We start from the raw sequence: 8,847 nt of genomic DNA, 5'->3' as shown, positions 1-8,847 counted from the left end.
GATTCTGCCCCTCTACTCTGCTCTGATGAGACCCCACCTGGAGTCCTGCATCCAGCTCTGGAGCCTTCAGCACAGGAAACACATGGACCTGTTGGAGCGGATCCAGAGGATCACAAAAATGATCAGAGGGATGGAACACCTCTCCTGTGAGGACAGGTTGAGAGAGTTGGTGTTGTTCAGCCTGGAGAAGAGAAGGCTCCAGGAAGACCTTACTGCAGCCTTCCAGTACTTAAAGGGGGCTTCTAAGAAAAACAGGGACAGACTTTTTAGCAGGGCTTGTAGTGATAGGACAAGGGCTAATGGTTTACAATCAAAAGAGGGTAGATTCAGACTAGATATAAGGAAGAAATTTTTGACAATGAGGTTGGTGACACGCTGGCACAGGTTGCCCAGAGAGGCGGTAGATGCCCCATCTCTGGAAACATCCCAGGTCAGGTTGGACGGGGCTCTGAGCAACCTGATCTTGTTGAAGCTGTCCCTGCTTATTGCAGGGGGGTTGGACTAGATGACCTTAAATGGTCCCTTCCAACCCAAACTGTTCTATGATTGTATGATCTATGATTAATTATCCAGTAATTATTATTCGATATCTCTTAGCTAACTAGCTGTAATCAGAATTCTGACTTAAGAAAGGGGTTACATTTTTATTACTCAAGGAGACAATAGGGAAACAACAGCAAAAGATCTCTAAGGCATTAGGGGGTGTCCCTCTAAGAAGGTCACATGGTCGACAACCCAGCTAAAGTGCCTCTACATGAATGCACGCAACCATTGCTTACAGGACTTGATAAACAGGAAACAACTTCTTTTAAGATCTCTGTGGTAAACATCAGTGACCCCTCCCAAACCAGCACAATTTCTTATTTATTTGCCCTAGTTATTTGACAGATATATCACTACATTCTCTGTGTTTATCACTAATAATTTATCCTCTCAGTACTTGAGTGAAGAAAGAAATAATTGTTTGCTTGCCTGAAGCATTATCTGACTTTTTGGCAAGTTTTTTGTCTTCTTTGTGAAGAATAAAAAGATAAATGTATTTCGAATCATCAATTCAGGCTGTCAGGACACGGAGTGTGAACTACCAGTCCCTACCTTTCTGTCTATACTACCAGTGAATTAATTCTGTGAAAAAGCAAAAAGACTTAGGCCTGAAATAAAGCCTAAAGTAATGCTGCATAAAAAACACATCCCTGCTTGAAAAGATGGAACATAATTCTGGTCTTATCCTATTGTCTTGATTATATTTATTTACATTGGAGTAGCTAATTGTAAATGTCAAATTCTCATCAGAAGAGAAAGGAAACAGAGTATTTATTTTCTGAATTTGAAAGATCCTGTTTTGGAGACAGTTCTGTGGTGAAAATGCTCCTAGCTTAGAAATATTATTTAAAAAGAAACGTAATCCAGGTATGTCTCTTCTCAAGAAAATCACTTAGTATACTTCATGTAAAATTAAATAATGCAATCTTCCTCTTCTTTCATTCTAATGATACTCAATAATTTGAGCTTTTGTATTGTTCATTTAAGACTTTTTCAACCTATTCAACCAAGTTACTTTGACCTTTGTGAGTGATTTTCTGTATTTTTCACAATGTCATCTGGTATCCTCCATTGACATGACCAAGACAATACATGATCTCTCTACTTTTACATTCATCCTTCAAGCAGTAAACAATAAGCAAAGCTGCTACCTGACAGATAGTCTTCTGTCTTCTTTGCCCAGTTCTTTTAAATGGTTTATACTGGGCTTAAAGATGGGAATCTCTGTTATCTAGCTGTCTCTTGCCATCCCAATTTAATCTTTCTGGGACAGAAATTTCTACATTTCGTATGACACCTTCTCTGCTCTATACTCAATTTTTGAGAAGAAACTGTAGGCAAAAGACTACATCACATGACAGTTGTTTCACACAGTAGCTTCTAATTTTTCACAGCATTACTTTTTTTAAAAGAAATATTCATTCCTGATTAAAAAAACTTAACAGATGAAGAGTCTACCAAACCTGCTGCCAAGCTACTGGCTAATTACCTTGGCTGTAAAACAGCAAGCATCTTATTTTCAATTTGTCTTTTCCTATCTCTAGCTCACAGCCATGTAGCTCTTCAGTCGCCACTAGATTAAAAAGACACAGATCACATATTTTCTTCCTGTATAGGCATGTAGGGATCAAGTTATCTCTCAATGTTCTTTACAGCGATTCAGCTGGGTCCTTAAAGGCACTTTTCTTTTCAGGAAAGGAGTCACACAGGGAGCTCATTTTTAACCAGATATGCAGTCATCTCTACAGCCTTTTCAAAGCTACAGCTTCTCCATGTACAGTTTCTGTCCATTTTGTGTTTTAACCCACTTCTACAGCATATGGACCCTAATATATTGGATGCAATCAAAAAATGTGCTTTCTGATAATTATTCAGATCTTTCCATCCTTGTCATTACTATGCTCCAAAGATGACTAAACTTTCCAAGGGTTGATTTTATACTTCTTCCAGAACACTGGGAAAAATACTGAACACTAGAAAAAAGTATTTGCAAGGACTCATTAAAAATAACCACAGGTAAAGATACTCCTCGGGCATAGTGTATTGTGTCTGGACTCTACACACATGGAAGGGCTTGTACTAACATTACTGCAGGAAGGATTGGTGCTTTGAATGTATACCTAATGCAAAAGGGCAGCGAGGGGAGTAATGCAGGGTCTCTCAGGAGATTAGTTGCCTTTTAAGAATGGTTCAGTAAATAAAGAGCGGAAAAATTCATGTGACTTGCCAGCAAATAAATGAAGTTTGCCTCAAGGCACATTTAATTTGCACAATGAAAATATTTCAATGACTAAGTATATATAAATACACACACACACACACATTTTTATAATGAATAAACAAAATGTGCACATTTAAGCCAAAATGTTTCTTTCCCCATTTTTTGGCTGACTTCATCATTTAGTTTGGCTAGAATAATCCTTCACCCTGCTTGTATTTAGTATGTAACAGAGGTCCCATATTGTATGTAGAGGAGAAAGGGTATATCACAGTGTTTCACAGAAAGCACATGTCCAACTCTATAAACTCTACAGAATTAAATGCAGAAATCACATGTACTACTTTTATGAACTGGACCCTGCATTTCTTTACGGGTAACAGATGTGGCATTACCTTGCTAATGCAGCGATATGATGACATGTTGTCTCTTTGTTCTCAATTTGATTACAAGTAAACTGCAGTTCTAAATTATAAGACCTTTCAATAGCTAAACAAACACACGCACACAAGAGAAACAAGAAACAGGCATGATGGTGATATCAGTGCAATAAACTGCAGGCTACAGTGATAAACCGGAGAGGCACCATAAATTGTGTTTAAGAACCTTTTGTTTACTTCATGTTCCGTTCCATGTGGAGAGTAACCCCAACATGCCCAAACAGCTGCGTTTATCCACCACTGGTATGTGGCAGGCACTTTGAAATCTTTCTGAACAGAAGTGTTACAGGACAGCTTCCATCACAGGGCAACCACCGCTCTAGAAAGTTGGGAGATGTGTTACCAGACAGTATACAATGAACCAGGATCCAAACTCACCAGAATGCATCTTGTGAAATCCAAATGCATGTAAAAACCTAATCAGTCTCAAGCACTGTTTCACACTGTGGTTAAAAGAAAGTAAAAACTAAGCTCTCCAGCAAGATTCCTTCAGAGTATTGGCTTCCTCCACAATCCTTTGCTAGGCAGGTCTACATTCTCCACATCGCCTGGCCTTTTGTCCTAGAGTTGGGTCTTAAGGCTTTAGTCCTCACAGACCAGAAGAAATGAATCCCATGAGATTAGCCACTGTAGCATTGAGAAGAGTATATATATCTGAAGTATTGAAATCAATAAATCAGTAAGACCTATGCAACTATGTACGTAAAACAGGAGTATGCAGGAACAGGTTTTAAAGTGTAAAGCTGGAAATGTAGCTGGCCACTTTTAGATTCTCCTGATGACATAAAAAGTGTGTAAAAGATGTCTGGAGAATATCCCAGATGAACAATTTGCAAAATGGCTCCATGCTACCTCTCTTCTATGCTTTAGTACGGGGAGTGTGCCAGGAAAGAGAGAAGAGGGGAACAGTGAAACGTGTTGCACTGTGGTTCTCCTTCATGCCTGTTGGATGAACCATGGGTTCTGGTACACACAAAGGTGAAGACCTGTCCTAACTTGTCCTTCAAGCCAGAGATGGTCCTGGCTGCATCAGGAATAAAAAGTGCAAGATGGAGTTGAAAATCATTGATTTTTGTCTCTTTTCAGTAATCTGATTAAAATTAAATGTCTTTGTTGTTGTTTAATCTCTCCTCTATCAAATACCAGAGCACTGAAAACCCAAACACCAAACCTCCCCTCAAAACCCTGAACAGTTCTGCTCATAGGCTATGGCTGCTTTTCCAAATGTATTTAATGAGTAGCCCTTTTTAGGGTACTGGAAACTTTGCTCTGCATTTACTGGTGCAATTAGCATCACTTAGCTAAGAACCTTTCATCACTGCAAAACCATGCTCAGAAGTGGTCAGTGCAGATAAAATGAAGTGAAAATTGAAACACTAGCAATGCTGGTTTTTCCTTTCAGAGGTCTAGAGGATGATAACCAAGATTTTCAAAATGCTGTGCTTAAAGCTAACCATTTGAGCATACAGCTGACATCTAAATGATACTGGCCACTCTAGAGTTACCACAGACTTTAATAAAAAGTTGTTTGCTGCTCAGCAATTTTGAAAATCACCCTGATTATCTTGGTCTTCAATAAGGGCTTACTGGCCTCATATTACATAAATTTTTATTTTAAAAGTTTTAAAGATTTTGGCTTACGACTGCTGGTTTAGCATCCTAAAAAAAAATTCAGGCTATGCAGACAACTGAGACAGGCAGTAAGATAATACGGGTTGATGACCAGACAGGCAGAGAAACACTTTTAAAAAGGAGAGATTGGCTATCTGGCCATCTGCTGCATTAAAAAGAAGATAACTCAGCTAATGAAGAGCAGAAATTAAGAAGTAACATTCTCATTCAATTCAACAGCAGTTGAGTGAGGCTGATCTGTGTGTTAAGATTTTTTAGACAGAAAATTATCTAAGCAGTATAAAACCAGCACTTCTATTCTGTCATAATTCTGAAGAGGTTTCATTTTTGTCCAAAGTAAAATGTATAAACCAAGTTGAGTTTGGCCTATGCACCACTTGGAACAGGAAAGAGGCTGGACAAATCTGTTCACACACTAGAATTCCTCCTGTGTCCTGACTTGCTCTAAGTCATGACAGAAATAGGCCTACTGAGTTTGTAAGCTGCAGGAGTGATTGGACCAGATGGCCTCCCAGAAAGGCACATTTACCTTGAACTTGTGAACTGCACACAGCCTTCATTCCAATCTGAGAAATTTAACAAACCAGATTTCAACCAAGAGGAAGACAAAGTACTCTGCATCTGATGGCAGGAATATTAATAGGTCTTTCTTCAAAAAAGTAGAACTGAAACAGTTAACATTCTTCTAGAATAGTCAACTACATGCATATGTCCTATCACACTAGCCTTTCTTATTTTAAAACTCAAAGCTTTTAAGCACTTCAGTTGCATTTTAGTCAACCTTTTTTTAATGTGTGCTTTTTCATGTAGTAGAAACAGTAAAAGTACTTATACTTAGAAAGGATCATTTGAGTAGTTTTAAAGACTTCCAGTAACCTACTAATTCAGGAACAAACATACTAAAATATCCTCTTTTGTTAAGTTCACAGATACATTTTTATCGCTTCAAGTACTTTATCTTAATTTCTATGTCTTAAAATTCAGAATTGATTTTTAGCAAAATAATTAGAAAACTCTTACTGCTTTGTGAGTTTACTTAGCTGCCTGAGATGGAATGTATCTTTTATTTCACTGAATTATAAACTAGTTCTATTGCTACTGTCATTGCAGTCCTAAATATATTTCATAGCAGAATTTTTATGATTAATTTTTATCTATCAGCAGTAATCAACTAGACTTGTCACTTCCAATGTAATATTATTGCATTGTGACATGCTGTCCAATCAGCATGATTAAGTGATAATTTAGATCTAGTGATAAATGATTTCCAATACATCAGTAGTATTCATCTCTCTAGCATGTTTTAATCTGGATTATTTGTTTAAGTGATATTTCACCTTTGATTACTTTTATTAAAGGCTTTCTACCTACTTTTGATGTGGGAGTCTGAAGGAAGGACTATACTCATTCAGCATTCATGCATAAACAATAGTATTTTCGTCTGTGTATAATGTATCAATTTCAAAATGCTTTTTAAGGTTTACGTTTTCACCAAGTCCAAAGGCAAGTACATACTCATCTCTCATAATCGGCAAACAGAAGTAAGCGTGTACTCCTGTGAATCTCTTTGAAAGCCCTTCTCTCAATCTCCATTTCTTTCACAGTGCTCATACTGAAACATGTCAATGAAACTGAACTGTGCAGTGGGAATTAAAATCAGAAGAATGTCTGTAGCCTCAAAAATTCTTACTAGGAGCGCAGTTCGTGAATGGACTAATGCCAGGTCTGCGCACTCTGCCCACGCACACAGGAGTACAATGCAACCTCCCAGCGGTAACAAGCTGTGAATTTCTTGCTCTTGTATAGTGGGATTTTGTAGTTGTGTAAACACTGATAAATGCCACTTTTTTTTATGGATAGGATAAAAAAATAAAAAAAAAAAAGAAGAAAAACAACATGAAAATAAATCCCTGGGCCCTATATAGCTATAGGCCAAGTAAATATGGGCCTTATATCAGCCATGAAAGTCACAGGCAATATGAATACATCAGAATAACTCTGGGCTGCTCTATCTTGTGTTGGAGACTTGTCTGATAAATCTATATTCAACATCCAAGAAAACATGCCTGTGTATGGAGATACTATAACTTCTTTCAAATGTGGCAGGTGCAGTTTCATATCTCTTTTCTTGAAAACTGTGCCTAGTAAAGATTTGGCTTTGTTTAAAGCACTGACTCTTGGTAACCTGTCAGATGGTACAAGGGTCTGTCTCTGCTTGAAGAATTCATGTCTGGTATGATGTAGCTCTAAGTGGCCAAAGTCTCTTTTTGTACTTTGAGGCAACACATGTGACTGCAAGAAAGAGTGCAGTTTACTCCCGAGAAGATGAAATTCTCCATGGAAACCAGAAGTAAGTTCAGAATAAAAGAGAACCACGTGTCTTAAATGGCAAATAACAGCAACATAAAAATGAAAAGTGCATTGATAATTGAAATTATGAAACAAAACCCCCCTGTTATAATTGTTCAGTTATAAAACTGAACAATTCCTAAGTTCAAAAATTTCTGTAACACTTATTTTTGGCTTTGGATTGGAATACTTAAAAGGGGTTTAAAACCAATAAAAAGTATTAAGTGACTCAGACAATATTAGCAATTCAATATGAATAATGCTCTTCACAGCTCTTCCTTCATACTAAAACTGGTGAGATGTTCCAGCTGTAAATAAAAGTTGGAAAACAGTCAAGGCAGGTATTCTCTGCAAGAATACTGCAAGTATTCTCCTGAGTTCACTGAGCCCAAGTAAAGGTTAAAGTCATACCTGGAGTCTTGAAATTTCTCAGCTGAGATGGAGTGTCACAGATTTCCAAGATCCAGTCACCTGCTGCTTTTTCACTCCAGCAGTGAGTAGTCATAAACTCCCAGTTTTTAAATCCTTCCATGGAATGATCAAATAGCCTAAAATAAATCATGGCATTATTTTAAGTGAACCATTTTATTTAGGGAGCTAAACTTCCAAGTCTGCCAACTCTTGAATGATATACTAATTGGCCAGTTCATTCATCTGTGCCTCCACATAACTTTACTCATGGTGGTTTTCCCACACATGTTTCAAGCACATTCAGCAGTTTCTTATTGCTTTGATGGAAGAGATTCTTTACAAGCCATCATTTGTCACAATGTGAAAGAGAACAGAAAGAGAATTCATTGCAAAAAAACCCCAAATACTAACATTGTTTAATAGCATTCATGTGTCTTGGGAAAAGTGCATACAATACAGCATATCCGTTGCTTTAACAGCATGATGTAAATACAAACATCTTGTAAGTTCAAAAATTTCTGTAACATTTATTTTTGGCTTTGGATTGGAATACTTAAAAGTGGTTTAAAAACAATAAAAAGTATTAAGTGACTAAGACAATATGAGAAATTCAATATTAGTCAATTCAACATTAGTCTCAATCCTCAAATGACCAAGGTATTACTCTCTTCAAACACTTGACAGAACTGAGTTTGAGTAAAACTGAGAGACTGATGGCATCTGATGGTTTCATCTAACCAACAACATTACCATAATTTAACCACCTAAGTCTTCGGTGAATAGGTTGGAGCTCAGGCCTGGATTATGATAATTTCTAATATGGGGGCCAAGTTCAGAGGTTGCAATGTGATGCTAATCCCATGGGGCAAGGGGAAGGAGGACTGGCCAGAGATTTTATTACTTAATACTTAAATTTATTAATGAGATTTTGGAAAGACACAAGAGAATTTGCACTTTTATTCAGTGCTCATAGCGTGTTACCTGGTACTCCAAAGCTATTGATGGGACGTGCACTCTAATTAAGACTGTTGCCTCCAATAAAATGGCACAGCTCAGCTTTAACAAATACATATGTATATACAGCAATATTTATGTATGAATATATATTTCTATATAGATACATGCATATGTGTACATCAGTGGACAAGGGAAGAGCTACGGATGTCATCTATCTAGACTTCTGTAAGACCTTTGACACAACATCCTTCTCTTGCAAGTGGTGAGACAGGGATTTGATGGGTGGACTGTTCGGTA

General features: G+C 37.4%; 1 protein-coding gene across 1 annotated transcript in view; it reads right to left on the bottom strand.

The window, feature by feature from the left end:
- Positions 1-7,730, bottom strand: part of LOC104621911 (proprotein convertase subtilisin/kexin type 5-like) — a gene marked incomplete at its 5' end in the record, with an annotated part of 19,908 nt that extends 12,178 nt beyond the window's left edge. The window contains 1 exon segment of the mRNA XM_010288537.1: positions 7,594-7,730. Within this exon segment, the coding sequence (XP_010286839.1) occupies positions 7,594-7,730 (137 nt within the window).
- Positions 7,731-8,847: the final 1,117 nt, after the last annotated feature.

The sequence above is a fragment of the Phaethon lepturus genome, unplaced genomic scaffold (genome assembly GCF_000687285.1).
Source record: "Phaethon lepturus isolate BGI_N335 unplaced genomic scaffold, ASM68728v1 scaffold8096, whole genome shotgun sequence".
NCBI lineage: Eukaryota > Metazoa > Chordata > Aves > Phaethontiformes > Phaethontidae > Phaethon > Phaethon lepturus.
The sequence above is the reverse complement of the archived record's forward strand: the minus strand, read 5'-3'. Positions and strand labels throughout refer to the sequence as shown.